The sequence below is a fragment of the Haliaeetus leucocephalus genome, unplaced genomic scaffold, assembly GCF_000737465.1.
Source record: "Haliaeetus leucocephalus isolate CR32 unplaced genomic scaffold, Haliaeetus_leucocephalus-4.0 Scaffold306, whole genome shotgun sequence".
Classification (NCBI taxonomy): domain Eukaryota; kingdom Metazoa; phylum Chordata; class Aves; order Accipitriformes; family Accipitridae; genus Haliaeetus; species Haliaeetus leucocephalus.
Genome location: NW_010972742.1, coordinates 1,135,224 through 1,149,617, shown reverse-complemented (window position 1 = coordinate 1,149,617; position 14,394 = coordinate 1,135,224). Strand labels below are relative to the sequence as shown.

Genomic DNA, 14,394 nt, shown 5'->3' with positions numbered 1-14,394 from the left:
CGGTGGCCGTCAGCGGCGGCTTCCCGGCTCCCGCAGCCATCGCGGTCTTGTCCGGGAGGGACCGAGTTTTCCGTCTGTGTTTGTGCAGATCTGAGCGCAGCAGAGCCGCAGCTGCAGTAACGCCTCCGAGCCCCGGGCGGCCCAGGCTGAAATAACTCCTGTAAACACGGGGGAGCCTGCGGGGGGGGTTGGGGCCTGAAACCTCCTGTGACAGAAATTAAAGTGTCTACTCAGCTGGCGTGCAAATACCAGATAGTTTGACGAGCTGTTCCTGCTCAGCAGACACGGCTTTTGCCTCACTGACCCGTGCCGCTCTGGTCAGATATGCAAAGGCTGCGCAGATAATGTGGGTACAGGCTGGCTGTCACTGAGCCCCTTCCGCTGAATTTACCTCTTGGTCACTGCACTACGCCCACACCCGCTGCCTACAGTGTTGAACTGTCACCTTGCACTGATAGGTACAGCTAAGACCTGAATCTGTTTCTTTTTAGCATGCCTTTTCTCTTTTCCAGGTGAGTTAGAGAAGAGCTGTAAACGATGGCTATGGCACTAAGGTGCTTCCGTCATCTGCCTTCCCTGCTTTATCGTTCTTTGTTCACAACGATACGGGGGCTGCCGCAGGCTCCTGCAGGCTGCCCAGCCCTGCTCCTGGATGGTTGCAGGCAGTGTGTCCATCAGATGCTGCTGACCAGACAGCTAGCTACCAAAAAAGGTGAAGGCGGCAGGCTTTTTCCTAGTGTTTGCAACCCCTCAGTACGTTGCTAGAATTTCTTTTCTTATCCCTTTTATCTCATGTACCAGTATTGATCTAACTTAGGCAGAACACAGCTCTGGAGGAGCTGGTTTGTCTGACAGTGTTGCAGCGTACAGGAAACCTTAGCCCTTCCCGTGGGAGAGGTACCACAGGGAGTTGCTGCTGCTGCGCTGGGGCAGTAGGTAACAATCTTCACAGTCCAGGCTGGAGTCAGTGCACACAGCGTGACCTACAAGTATATTTTGACTTATGTACTCAAGAGCTGGGCTATTTACTCATTAAAAAATATCGTTACTTTGGTTTATCTTGGACTCTATTCTGAATCTAGCAGGTGTCTTAATATCTTCTTTCTACATTCTAATGCAACAACTAACTGTTGTCAGAAATAGAAATTAATTTTATGTTTAATCTGCAGCTAAAGGTAAAGGGCAGAGTCAAGCCAGAGTGAATATCAGTGCTGCCCTAGTTGAGGATATTATCAATTTGGAGGAAACCAATGAAGACATGCAGGCAGTGGTAGAAGCTCTGAAAGAAGATTTCAGCAGAAATCTCAGTGTTAGAACGTCACAAGGTTGGTAACTTTCTTGTATGATGCTCTATTGCCTGTAAATAAGGATATCAATCCTAGTAATGGAGAACTCTAATTTTTTCAAAATTGATTTTCTTTTTATTGAGTTATTCACTGGGCACCCAATTACTACAACCTTGACATCCCCAACTAAAGGCTTTCTTCACCCTGAGCTTGACCAGGAAGAATCCATTTTTGTTAACAGCTTCCTGGAAATAGCTTTTGTAAGTGGGAGATGTCAAAAGTGTCTAACTGAACTGTTTGCAGATGTGATGAAGCAGCAGGTTGTCAGCTAATGGTGCAGTAGGGCAGGAAAAATCCAATTGCCATTAGATTAGCCTTTTGGAAATTGCCATCAGGCTGGTGTCTGGCATATACAAACTACTTTTGCTGTGGTTAGTGACCTTTACAAGCCTTGTTCACTTAGTGAATTTTGTGTTTTAGGAAGAAATGTGAATATATTTGACTAAGCTACAGTTACTATAACACTCTGAACGTACATATTTGTAAGTAGTATCAAGTTTCAGGGATAAAATTTTAACATTAAACAATGACCAAATTTGAATCATTCACCACCCCAGCTCTGGCAGGGGAACTTCAGTCTTTAATGGGGTTGGAAAGTGTAGCTCAGTCTCTTAACTATTTATTTTAACTGTAGGTATTTTTTTTAATTGCACTGATAAAGTACCTCTTGTCCCGTGTGCCTTTTGGCCTGTTAACATTTTGCAGCAGAAACTAGAGAGCAGATTAAGAGTAGCTCGGGGAGAAACTGAATACTTTAAATTAGGCAGCGTACAACACCTCCTCTTGGGACTTGGAACAAAAAAATGGGGGGTTTAAGAGAACACTGCTAAGTTAAAGACAATAGTTGTCTTGATTTTTATAACAACATTTTTATTTTCTTTTAAGTTCTAAGAATTAAAAAATAATGATTTTCTTTTAATTCTTAACAATCTTGCTTAGTTTTCCTATTCTAGTACCAAAACCAAGAGTTCTGTTTCCATGTTTTCGTGCTTTAGAGTAATGTTGAAATATTTAGCTTGCAAGTACCACAGGGGACGCATGAACATAAATGGCACCTGAAGTCTGAATAAACACATGTTTTTTTTCTCTTGTAATGTCTGTATTTTGCACACCAGAAGGGAAGTGGGACACTGCATATGTGTTTTTCTTCAGCATCGCTGTGAACTGCTGTATCATACTGAAACTCCCCTGTGTTTGGTTCTTTTGAGGGGCCCTTGATCACATAATCGTGATGACTAAAGATGGGAAGTTTCCGCTGAACCAGCTGGGGCAGATCTCACAGAAGTCACCGCAACTCATTATAGTGAACATGACCAATTTTCCAGAGGTAAGAACACGTTACCGAAGGCATTGCGAGGGGAGGTAATTACCATGGGAACAAACAGGTTGATGCTGAGCAAAGGAGCGTTTAGACAAAATCAGTCAAACCTGGCAGGGCTGAGAGCTCTGGCTGGGCTGCGTGTCACTTTGCAGCTGACACAATCCAGAAACGGTATTTTGGTGCTGGCTGCATGGGGCGAGTGACTCTTCAGCCCTGCCTGGTGCACAGAGCATCTCACGTGCAGCGGCACAGGGTCAGACGAGAGTTCAGTGCTGCCCGTCAGGCTGTGATTGCTCTCAGGGTTGCATCCAGTAAATGCTACAGTATGAGGGGACTGGTTTGGGGACTGGTTTCCCATCAGTTGGATCTGCAAGAGCTTGGTTGAAAAGTGGCGCTGAGCGTATGGCAGACCAGATGCCTGGATTAACTGTGCCCTGCCAGGTTTTCCCATGGTTTTACGGCACCCAGTAGTCTTGAGCATGTACACACTCTCCTTTGGTTCACCTGAATTACACACGTGGAAGCAATGCTGCATCTGCCCCACTGTATTTATGTCATTTCAGTTCCTTATGAAGATGTGACCATGCACAGAACCAGGCATGTAGTTGGAATAGTCTGTGGTTGTGCTGGGGACACCATCAAACTCCTCTAAAACTTGCTTACTTATCACAAGGGCTGGTGACACCCCCTGAGAGCTCATGGAAGAAGCTGCTGATGTAGCCTACGAGCTTCTGAAAAACCTCCCTGGTAGGACTTAAGCGGGGCCCGTGCTAAGTGTTGTCCTAGGGCCTGACTCAGGCACTGCTGAGGTTAGCGAGCTCCTCCCTTGGCAGTGCCTGCAGGGCCGAACCCGAATTAGGTGCTTTGACCCATCCCCTGGGAGAGCCGAGTTCCTTTAATTTTCTGCAGGAGCCTTAGTTCGACTTGCCCCTAAATGAGGCAGCAAATCCTAATCCCACCTCAGGATCAAGCACTAGTGGTCCCCTGCAGCGGGCTCACACAGATAGAGCCGGGCAGCCCTGCTGATAGGAGCAGTAACGAGCGCAAGGTTAGCTATTCATCCCGCTCCAGGTCTGGAGGTTTGCCAAAGCTTATCTCTATTTATTTTGCAAAGGCTTTCCCCAATTAATTAAGTCAGCAAAGTCTCAGAGGAGGTCAGTGTAAGGCACTTGATAGCTAAGTGTTTCTTAAAGTGTATCCAGTGTGTATAATGGCTTTGAAGAATGAAGGCTCCCTCATCAGCGAGTGCACCAAGGTCCCTCGGAGTGCCAGAGCTGAGAGGACCGGGGAAGTCACTCCATGACTTAGGCCGTGTCCAAGCGGGAGCTCAGGCTGAGAAATGGGCATGTGAGAAATTAAATATCACACTACATAGTATTGCCTACATTTGCTTTCTAAGCCAAAGGACCGTTTTTCATTTGAACTAGAGCTAGAACTGTTTCTCTCAATGCAGTTGTTTTATACCATAACTGTTCCATGGATAGATTGAACTCTTTAAAAGCATTGCAGACATGTTTACTTTATGTCATTATTTACAGCGTATAGTCAGTACTTTGTGGCATTGAAGAGCAAATAAAAATGCCTGAACAGTCTAGGAAAGAAAATAATCATAGAAAAGGACTTGCAGGGCCAAATTCTGTTTGCCCGAGAGTTACAAAATCAAACAAGACTATGTTTTTTAAGCACAGCTATTTATTTCATGGGCTGCAAGAGGATGGGGGCAATATTGCAATATATCCCCTTTCTATCTCCTCCAATATGTATGTTAAACAACACAGCTTTTACTGAGCATTTCCTTCCTACAGAGCAAGCACTGTCCGTAGAATAACACGTTTACATTCCTAACATGCTGAGATCATCTTGGTTACATTTTCTCTGCCCTTGTTGTTTTCTAGAGGACAGCAGTTATGTCTTACAAAACACGAGCAGAGCATTCATTTTGTTCAGTGATGTCACACATCGGAGACCTAAACAAATATGCAGAGCTTAAGTTTGTGCCTCAGTTGACAAAAGCTGAACTTTATAAATACAGTCTACTGCAGCAGCCTGGAGCTAAAGTTAACGATGGGAAAGAGTATCAGAAATAGCAATGCGCCTTGTAGGAAATGCCACGCGAGTGCCACAAGAATACAGACTCGCTCGGTCTTGTTATTGTCAATGTCAAGAAGGAAGCAATCTGGCAGAGTGCTGCGGGAGCTCCTGGCAAAACTCTGATTTAACTGTAAAGCCTGACACTCTGTAAAGGTACACCAGTGCCCTGGGATGGAGAAGGAAGCCTTTTAATTACTTTGCAGTTACCAGGCAAACCTGTGCACCCCACCTTTTAAGCAGAGCAGAGTGTCAGCCAGCGGTGGTGGAGTTTTGAGAAGTTAATCCTAAGTAATAAGCTGTAAAATAAACATAGAGCTGGGCATAGGCGCTATTTCTCAGGCAACTGCTACTGCCCCAATTTAATGTGGTTAGGTTGTAGTGCTGAAGTGGTTAAGTTAGTTAACATTTCTAAATTGGCACTGTGTGATTTCTAGTGGGAAACATTCAACTGGAATTTTTAAATGCTCAGAATCTTTCATCTCCTTTGCCACAGTCAGGCTATGCCTTGGGAATTTATTGTGGTTTCACTCTGCGTTGCCTCAAACCATTCAAATAGTTTCAAAGAAGCAAAACAGTTTTCTTTTGTTGTTGCTTCCTTTCCCCTCTCCCCCCCTTCATGCCCCCCTACCCTGATACCAAGCGCGGCCGTAGTTTCCCATTCGGTTTGATCAAAGCTCTCTGCACCAATGTAACTTCCTGATCTTACTGGTAACAGAAGTAAATGTTTCCATGTTCTGTGGAGATGGATTGCCAACTATTGACAGAGTTCTGGCATATGGGAATGATTATTTCCTAATTCCCTTTACCTTTTGATCTGTTTTACAGAGCACAGCTGCAGCTACGAAGGCTATAAGGGAGAGCGGCATGAACCTGAACCCAGAAGTGGACGGGACAATAATTCGGGTGCCAATTCCTAAGTGAGTATTGATGGCTGCCTGAGTTCATCATCATGCAAGATAATGCAATAGGTTGCAGTGAGTGCCCTTCGGAGGGTAAGCATGCACGATTGCTGCAATGTTGTGATGCAGCTGCTTTCCAAATAGCTGTATTTCAGGTTCAGAAAAAAAGCCTGAGCCCCTAAAAGCATCTGGTGGAACCTCTTCCAAGTGTCTGAGCTCTAACTCACCACATTTTGGCATCTGATGGTTGGTCTTATTGTTCTTTATCTTCCCCCTGCAGAGGAAAACTTGGTCCTAGCTGGCTGCAGCCCTTTGCAGGAGACAGCCAAAGGTTTTTGAAGCTGTATTGCCTTAATTCAGGAGCTGATTCTTTGCTGCCCTGCTGTAAATTCCTTGAATTACACCAGCAAAGACAGCAGTAATGCAGTAGTGAACCAGTAGTATTAGGGGTGAATAGCACCTTGCTGCAGAGAACACTAAAAGTAAGTGATGAAAGAAAGAGGGAGAAAATTGATACCTTTGACTAAAATATCCACTCCCTCTTCTTGTGTAATACACATTCTGTAACTGATGGCTGCGTAGAAATTGTGGTATAGAAATTTGATTGAAAAGCAGGCTGCTCCTGGCCAAGGACTGAGCATCACTTCCCTCACCCATCGCAGGTGTCTCCCAACCCTTGGACAAGGCAGGAGGTGCCAGTACATCAGTGCTTCAGTTTGGATCAGGAAAGCGCTTTTGAAGCAATCCTGATGATACCTGATACCTGTTTAACGTGCTTTGGGCTGCAGCATGCTGGGGTCTCTGCCTGTGAATGGGATTCCTTTCAGATTAAACCAGAGAGGTACCATCTGGGCGCGCATCGAGTGTTCCCCCACTGCGCACACGTATTCTGTTCCTGGGACCAGGCTGGACCCTGTGGTGAGCGACACCTCCCAGCAGCTCCGCTCGTACCGTGCTGCGCAACTCGCTAGCATAGACATGGCCTCTAACAGGAGCAGTAGCACTGCTCACCCAGGTTTGGGTGGTGCAAGGAAAATTCACGAGTTCCTGTGGGTGCTTGGACCCTGCAGCGATGGAGCCATCTAAATACCCTGGACAGATGTGGATGTACATGGTCTCACATCCTGGGCTTACATGGCGCTGGGGTGCTGCAAACAATTCCCACAAAAGGTAAAGACATCTCTGTACACTGCTTGTGCGCACAAACACCTTGCACGTGCGCTGCATTTTACAAGCAGGTGACTTCTCAGTAAAGATGAACCAAGTATTTCTTGTGCTTTAGATCTACTTTAAAAATTCTATGGAATTTTATCTAGCATTTTGATCAGAGAAGTCTAATTGCAGCTTTCCATTGCTGTCGGTGAGAGGGAATGACATTATCATTCTATTTGCTGATTTTCCTTTCCTGTGTTCCCTGCCCTTCCCCCATTCCTCAGGAGAGGAGGCAGAGGAGGAGGAGGGCACCATTATCTTCATAATTGCTGAGGCTCCCGGGTTGCTGCACAGTGGTTTGATTGTTAATGGGCACTTGGGTCATCCTTGAATATGAATTGCAGGGGAGGAAACTCCAAAACTGCAAATCCCAATCTTTTAAAAAATACTGTTTTTTAAACAAACATGTACGGTCTGTCACTATCTTTTGTGGTGCTGCAGAGCGAAAACAAGTCTTCTCTCCCCAGGGAAGATCTGTCTAGAGTGCTCCCTTGTTCCTCTGGTATGTAAGGGTTGCTGCTCCTGGCCCCTTTCCCCCTGGCTGCTTGGCAGCCCCAGGAGTCCTGAGTTAAAGAGGTTTTCAGAGGTTTTTGGCTGGGGAGACGTGCCCTGCAGATCTGCCCTCGCAGGCACCTTCAGTCCCGTTCACTCACCCGCTCTTCAGTAACACGAGTGGGTCTTTCAGAGTTTCATCCGCTTACCAAAAAGACAAGCGGACAGTTTCAACCTTTTAAAACCTTCTAATGCAAAGCAGGGCAGAAATAATAAAATTCTGCTAGAGGCCTCTCTTATATCCCTGAATTACTTTTTAAAATTTTCTAAGTTTTTCATTTTCCCAACTCTAAAGGTGTTTACGAAAGAATATATGACTGACAGATGCAGTGAAATTGCCAAAATTATGGCAGGTGTGCAAAATGAGCAAACAAATCAGAAATTAAGAGACAATATTGTTTCTGCAGAAATTGGCTCTTTCATGAGGGGAGGCACAGGAAAAATAAAATCAAACCTGAATTGTCCTTACCTGTCATTAAAAACACTTTTTAGTCTGACCTATCAAGCTGGACACATATGCATCATATTTTGCCTTATGCAGGTCCAGCTATGCTTCAGTGCTTGAGAGTGTTTCAGCTGAGCATTTTAACATGGAGTTTACTTTTCATTATTTACTCTATTAGTTTAGATTTTGCATTGCAGTTTTAACAGAAAAAATACACTCATTTCGTTCATGTTTACTTCTGCTGCCTGCTAGGATCCCCTCTGCTCCCTAAGGCATTCGCCTGTTTGTGTTGCTAGCACTGCATAGGCAATATTTATTTGTGTAAAAAGTATTCTCTGAGGGTTTAAAGAATAAAAAAAAAAAGAAAGAAAACCAGCCATGGGAACATTTGTATTGGTTGATCTCTTGGCCGAATTTGACCTGACCTTGTGTCTTTTATGGTATTGCCTCATTTTTAGATTCATCTTTTTTGGACCCATTGTGTTACACTGGATATTGTTTGTAAATTAGTAATATTTTTATACATGCTTTACTGAAAGCCAGATGACTCATTTGAAAGTTTAATGACTCATTGTGAGTTTTTTTTCCTTTGCCCTTTAAGAAATATGCAAAGATACCTACTATGGGGAGAAAGGACTAAAAAGAATTTCATTTGAAAAAAACCCAAAGCTGTTTCTCAGCTGCGTTGCTCTGGATTGCCCATCATCAGAAGTCTCTTGCTTGCTTCTTGTTGAGCAATATATGTTGCACCCTGTGTTTATCTGCAATTATGCACGCAGAGTATTTAGTTAAGCCTACTTTCCTTTAACTGATCTCTCTCCTTCACAGGAAATTCCTAGCATTTAAGGTACAGAAATTACTCTTACCCGCATAAGCGTCTTGCGTTGGAGATGAGATGTGGCCTGTGTCATCCTCCCTGTGGGTCTGCTCCTGCTGTATGCGGGGACAGGAGCATCCAAGGGTTGCAGTGCTTAAACCGCTGGTCTCTGGGGGAAGCAGAAAAAGAGATGTTACCTGTGGGGCGGTGTGTGTTTCTGAACACCCCGGCACGTCAGTCACTGGGCTCTGTCCTGATCCTGCCAGGGCAGGACCGTCCCCGGGGGAACAGCAGGATTTGAGCCCGCTGCTCCTTGAGCTGCAGGGGAGGGCGGCATTCCCGCAGGGGAGAGCGGAAGGGGCGACAGGCAGGGACCTTGTCCTTGTTCCCCAGTTCTGGCACTCCTTCCCCAGGTTCAGTTCGTGCTTTTTTTTGGCTTTAAAGAGGGGTTCGGGGCAACGGGTACTAGACAGAAAAGAAAACATATCTAAGAACAGCTTAAAAGTCCCAGATCTGGGGGCAGGATTAAACAACTGTCCTTAGAAACCGTGGGCCTGGCTTGTGTTGATGGATTCCTTAACCAGAAACAGCATCTGCTTGAAAAAGTGTCCGTTTCTGGCATTGTTGGTAGCATTGCTGAGAATTTACACACAGTCTGGCTGGAACATAAAACCCTCTGAGAAACTCCACGGCACTGCGCAGTGATAAAAAGAAATTGGTGTTAATAAAGACAGACAAGGAGGCATGAAAGCTGTGACCCTGTGCCAAGAAGCATAGGAAATCTGGCGGAGCTGCATAAACAAAAACATTTCCTTAAAGGCTCGGCAGCCCCAAGCAGGCAAGTGATACCCTCGGCACAATTTGCAAAAGCTGAGCAGGAGCGGGAAGGAGAATAGCTGACGGCAAGCTCAGTCTCCCAGAGCTGAGGCAGTCCTGCGGTGGACCGGCTTGCCTCGCCACCCAGCAGGAGATGGGAGAGATTTCTAGCTCCCTCCTGCAAGTTTAGCAGCTGGGATTGACTCCCCACCCCCCAAAAAAGCTGCCTGAGAATCTGACCTCACCCAGACCTCTGTTTGTGAGCCGGCTTTGCTGGTTTCACATGTGCCACGGGACCTCTGGCTGGGGAGATCGAACACAAGAAGCCCTAAAGGCAGTGATGTTGGGATGCAGAGGAAACCACAAGTAACGCCGCTCACTTCTAATTAGGGGCTCGGTCCAGGCTTGAGCCTCCGCTAACCAGAAGCCTCTTGCCACACATGAAATTCACTGGCCATCTCCCTCTGGCTGGACAGACTGGGGAGGCCAAGCCACTGCCTGCGGGGTGCCCCCAGCTGAGGGCAGCATGCCTGCGAGGGGACACCGGCGATGGGTCGTTGCTCAGCTTTTCTAGTGATCCCCAATTCCTGTAATTACTAATCTGTTCTGGGAAGCCTATTCCTTCTTGCACCGTGAAATAAAGATAACTGGTGAGAGCCCCGTAACGCACACCCGTGCAGGGGCAGAGCTGCCTTGGGAGCCCTCACTCCACGTTTCCTGAGCTCTCTGCAGGAAGAGTCTTGGCCTCAGTGTTTTGGTGACCCAGGCTGTTGCAGCCAATTTCTAAATACTCCTGTGAAATGTTTATTTTGCAATATCTTCTGCGAGCAGACGGGCGCTCTCTTGCTAGCGAGTCTCAGTGAGCGCACCGGGGTTTTTCATTCTCAAGGCGGTCTGGAAACTTCAATAGCCATGAAAATAATTAAAATATTATTGTTAAGCACTAGCAGTTGATGTTGACAGTGATCAGCTGTAGGTGCTGGAGCATTACCAGAGCAGAGGTGACATGTCAGCCATTCCTGTGCCTTATTCAGATGGCCAGACTCCCTAATCACCTGCAGTTTTTAGTATGGGGTGGAAAGTAGAGTGTTTTCTTGTGGGACCACAGCAGTTACTGGCCCCGCATCAGGGGAGAAGGTGGACCTGAAGTTCTCCTGGGCCGAGTTACCTGTGGCTAGCCATGTCTAGCATCGTCCTCATGTCAAACCAGGCATTCACATCATCTTGGTGGAAAAACCTGGTCGTGATGAGCCGGAATAAGGTTGAGTGAAACATAAACTCTGTAGCTTCCATATACGTAATTCAGGCTCTTCAGTTGCAGGAAGACGATGCTGAGTTTCAGGAAGGGACGGAGGTTTCCTCCCAGCTTTGCGGGATTACACTTTCAGCTCCATCTCTCAGGTCTGGAGCTGGATTTTCCCTCTTTCCCACAGATGCTTTGGCAACAGAAAAAAGGAAAGTCAGAACATTTCAGCATGACTTTCAGGCACTGCAGCAACAACTATAAAACAAGTAAGATTCAGTCCAAGTCCCTCAGCTTAGGGCTGTGCTGGGAACTTTCCATTCTAGGCTCAAGACGTGGGGTGCACAGCCTTGGTGATGCTGCGCAGAGATGGCCGATTCACTCAGGTGGACCAAAGCAGGATAATAACATGCCCTGAGCTGTTAAGTCCCTCTGCCCTTGAGACGTAGGACCTCCACGCAGAGCGAGCTCTATCTTATCCATCTTTTGGGTGTCCCTGTGCAGCCCAGCTCAGTACTGCACAGCAGCTCTGTCTAGGCCAGTCAGAAAGGTGCTGCAGCAGAGAGGATCACGGCATTTACCCAAAGTCCATTGCAGAAAATGAATCTGGCTGTGCTACACATGACACTTTTTCCTTTTGGTGTTTTTTCTTTCTCCTCACTGCTAGGGTAACGAGAGAGCACAGGGAGAGCCTGGCCAAGCTTGCCAAGCAGTCTAACAACAAGTCCAAAGAGGCCCTGAGAAAGGTGCGAAGCAAAAGCATCAACCAGGTAAAGAAGTTCAAGAACAAAGTGTCTGAAGATACCATCTGGCTGCTAGAAAAGCAGGTAATTTTTTTTTCTTTCTGCCATGTTGTGATTCACAGCTCAATGGTGGGTTTGTCCCAGCCCTTGCTGACAGATCTCCAGCACTGAGAACCCAGCTGGGGAATGGGTGGCCCTGGGCTGAATATTTTTGGACTCTGCAATGGCTGTTGTATTTGCTTTTTCTATGTGAGATTTGGAGCTTCAATCTCAAAGCCAAATTTATGATATGAACCAGTGTAAGCTGACACAGGAAAAAAAAATATTCCCCAAAAGCTTTCATACTACAAGGGTTTGTTGCACAAACCAGCTGAACTTGGGGAGCAAAACAACCTACGTCCATAGCTTTACTACCATTTACTCAGTGCCTGGTCACTGCAAAACAGCTGGTGTTAATGAGGATTGCTCCAGTTTGTTATTAATGAAAAGGCTAGCAAGATTATCTCTGTTAGGATTTTTTGGCTCCAATTCAGGAAAATACTTAAGCACATGCCTAATTCCCTAAGAGCAGATGTCACTAAAGTCAATTACTTGGGCATAAACTCAGGCACAAGCCTAAGTGTTTTGCTGAATTGATGCCTCTGAAGGCAGGCCATTACTTTTTAGCTGTTTGTTTATTAACAGCTAAAGTTAGATACATTGCAAATGCTTCGGGACAGTTCTCTGTGTGCTCACAAAAATAAACATTGATATACAGAGTATTTGTGCAAGTAGGAAAAATGGCTATGCTATTGTAACTGAATCCTGTTGGGAAGCAGTTCTCCCAGAGCAGACAGATGGTTTTCTGCATTTGTAGAGGTAGCGTCTCAAGTCTAATTTTTGTTTGTACCCAAATTTTTCAGCATGAAGAAATGTCATAATCATATACCTCGGACCTTGGGAGCATCTTAATCAGTCTCATAAAACTAGTGCATAACCCCCCCCGCCATGTGCTCCAGCCTTTATCTGCACTCACTCAAATAAGCGCATGCACATTTTGGCCCCGTTTACGTGCTTGCTATGTCCATCCCATGTTACCAGGAGACCTGATCCCTGGGCAGGGATTTACATTTAACAATGGCCATTTATTTCTTTTTACAAGAAATAAACACATCTGTTACTTGATGTGTGAATTCTTAGCATGTACTAAGGCTGCACTCCTGCTATTACCTAGTTTGTTCTAATAGTGGAAAGGTTGCAGGAGGTAGTGAGGTAAGTGCTCTCTTCTCTGGTGCCAACACCAGCAGGTCTCTAACTCTGCCTTCCCCTGAAGTTGTTCCGTTAAGTAAGTCACTTGTGAAGCTCCGCCAAGAGTTTGTGTTGTATGTCCCTTTTCAGAGCCTTTGACCAGTCCCTGCTCTCAATGTACAGATGCAACACGGGCACAGAATCACTGAGGGCTGGTGGGAGCCCCCAGGAAGAGCCAGTTATTGCCCCAATGCTATTTTGGGTTTTATTAGGACTTCAGGCTTTGTTCCAGGAGGTCATCCAGTCACTCCTTTCCCTTTAAACTCTGGCATCACCTAGCATACGACTCAGACTTGTACTATGTTGCCACAGATCCAGCAAATGGCAGACAGCGCTGCGGCAGAGATGGACAAGCTGCTGGCAGCGAAGACCAAGGAGCTGCTTGGATAAGCGCCATCCCGATGGACACACTCCCTCCCTCGAGCAAGAACGGACTGCCACGCACCCCAGTGGCCATCCCTGCCTGGAGTCAGCGGCCTCGGGTGACGGGCAGGGGTGGCTTTGCCAGACCTCCGGAGCAGCTCTGTGCTTCGGCTGCTCCCATTCCCCACCTTGGATTGTACTGGAGGGAGGGGGGAACTCTCCTCGCTGTTCTTCATTTAGGTGGCAACAGATTTGGGTGAACTACGATGAAAAATAATACAGCAGGAAGGAGGACTGGATGGTGCTGGAAGGGCTCCCACACAGAAGCAAAGGCACAGGAGGAACAACTGCCCTGCTTGCCTTGCGCACCAGCCCGTTTGCATCCCAGCACCTCGCAGCCTGGCGGAAGCAAGGACCACGCGCAAGGGAAACCTGCGCTGTCCTGCTGTGAACCTTGGCATTTATTTTTGCTTAAAATAAAGTCAAAATGAGATATGAAGGAGCAATCTTAGGACATCCAGTTCCTGGTTGATGTGTCCCCTTGGGTTCATGCATCCCAAAATAAGCGTTTGCCCATTGCCGTGGCCAGCAGAATTACCTGCAGCCTGGCCACCAGGAAGGCACAAGGGAGCTCAACACTGACTGGGGCAGGGTGGGCAGGGGAGATGGGCACTGCGTTTCCCCTATGCATCATGGATAGAGAACTGAAACCAGTGGTGTCAGCCTGGCCATTTTAGCCAGGACCGAGAAGACCAAAAGCCAACACAGGAGCTTTCCAAAACCAGCATCTGCCCTCCCTGACCAGTTACAGAATGCCTGTGCAAGCCACTGGTACCACATTTTAGAGGGTGGAGGAGGTAGAAGCAGAACAAGATCCTGAGCACATCACACAGCAGGTACTTCCCAACAGCAGCAAATGGCCTCCCCGCAGTCTCGGGTGATGGCAAAAGGAGGGAAGGTGGTGGCCAGCCCCACTCCCACGGCATTTGGGTTCAAAGAGCACCAAGTGCTCTGCAGTCCTTAAATAAACAACTCCCAAAAAGTTAGTTTGTGTGCAGTGGGGAGGGGGAGGAGGATGAAGGATTTGCTCTGCTAGGGCCCCACATGTCAACAATTTCTCTGCTTTGTGTATTTTGGCCAAAGAGCTTACCATGATAAATGAATAAAGGAAAATGGCGAGCCCAGGGCGGTTACATGGCTTGGTAAATTGCTTTCAGCCGATTACTGTATTTCTTTTGACATTTATCAACTAGGCTTTT

At 46.6% G+C, this 14,394-nt stretch overlaps 1 protein-coding gene across 1 annotated transcript in view; it reads left to right on the top strand.

Annotated features, from left to right (window-relative positions):
* MRRF (mitochondrial ribosome recycling factor) overlaps positions 1–13,474 on the top strand; it is a 13,684-nt gene extending 210 nt beyond the window's left edge. The window contains exons 2-7 of the mRNA XM_010570746.1: positions 513–712; positions 1,170–1,325; positions 2,555–2,673; positions 5,584–5,675; positions 11,410–11,569; positions 13,085–13,474. Coding sequence (XP_010569048.1) covers positions 538–712; positions 1,170–1,325; positions 2,555–2,673; positions 5,584–5,675; positions 11,410–11,569; positions 13,085–13,162 — 780 coding nt within the window. The 5' untranslated portion in view covers positions 513–537 and the 3' untranslated portion in view covers positions 13,163–13,474. The remainder of the gene's footprint in view (positions 1–512; positions 713–1,169; positions 1,326–2,554; positions 2,674–5,583; positions 5,676–11,409; positions 11,570–13,084) is intronic.
* The last annotated feature ends 920 nt before the right edge of the window (positions 13,475–14,394 follow it).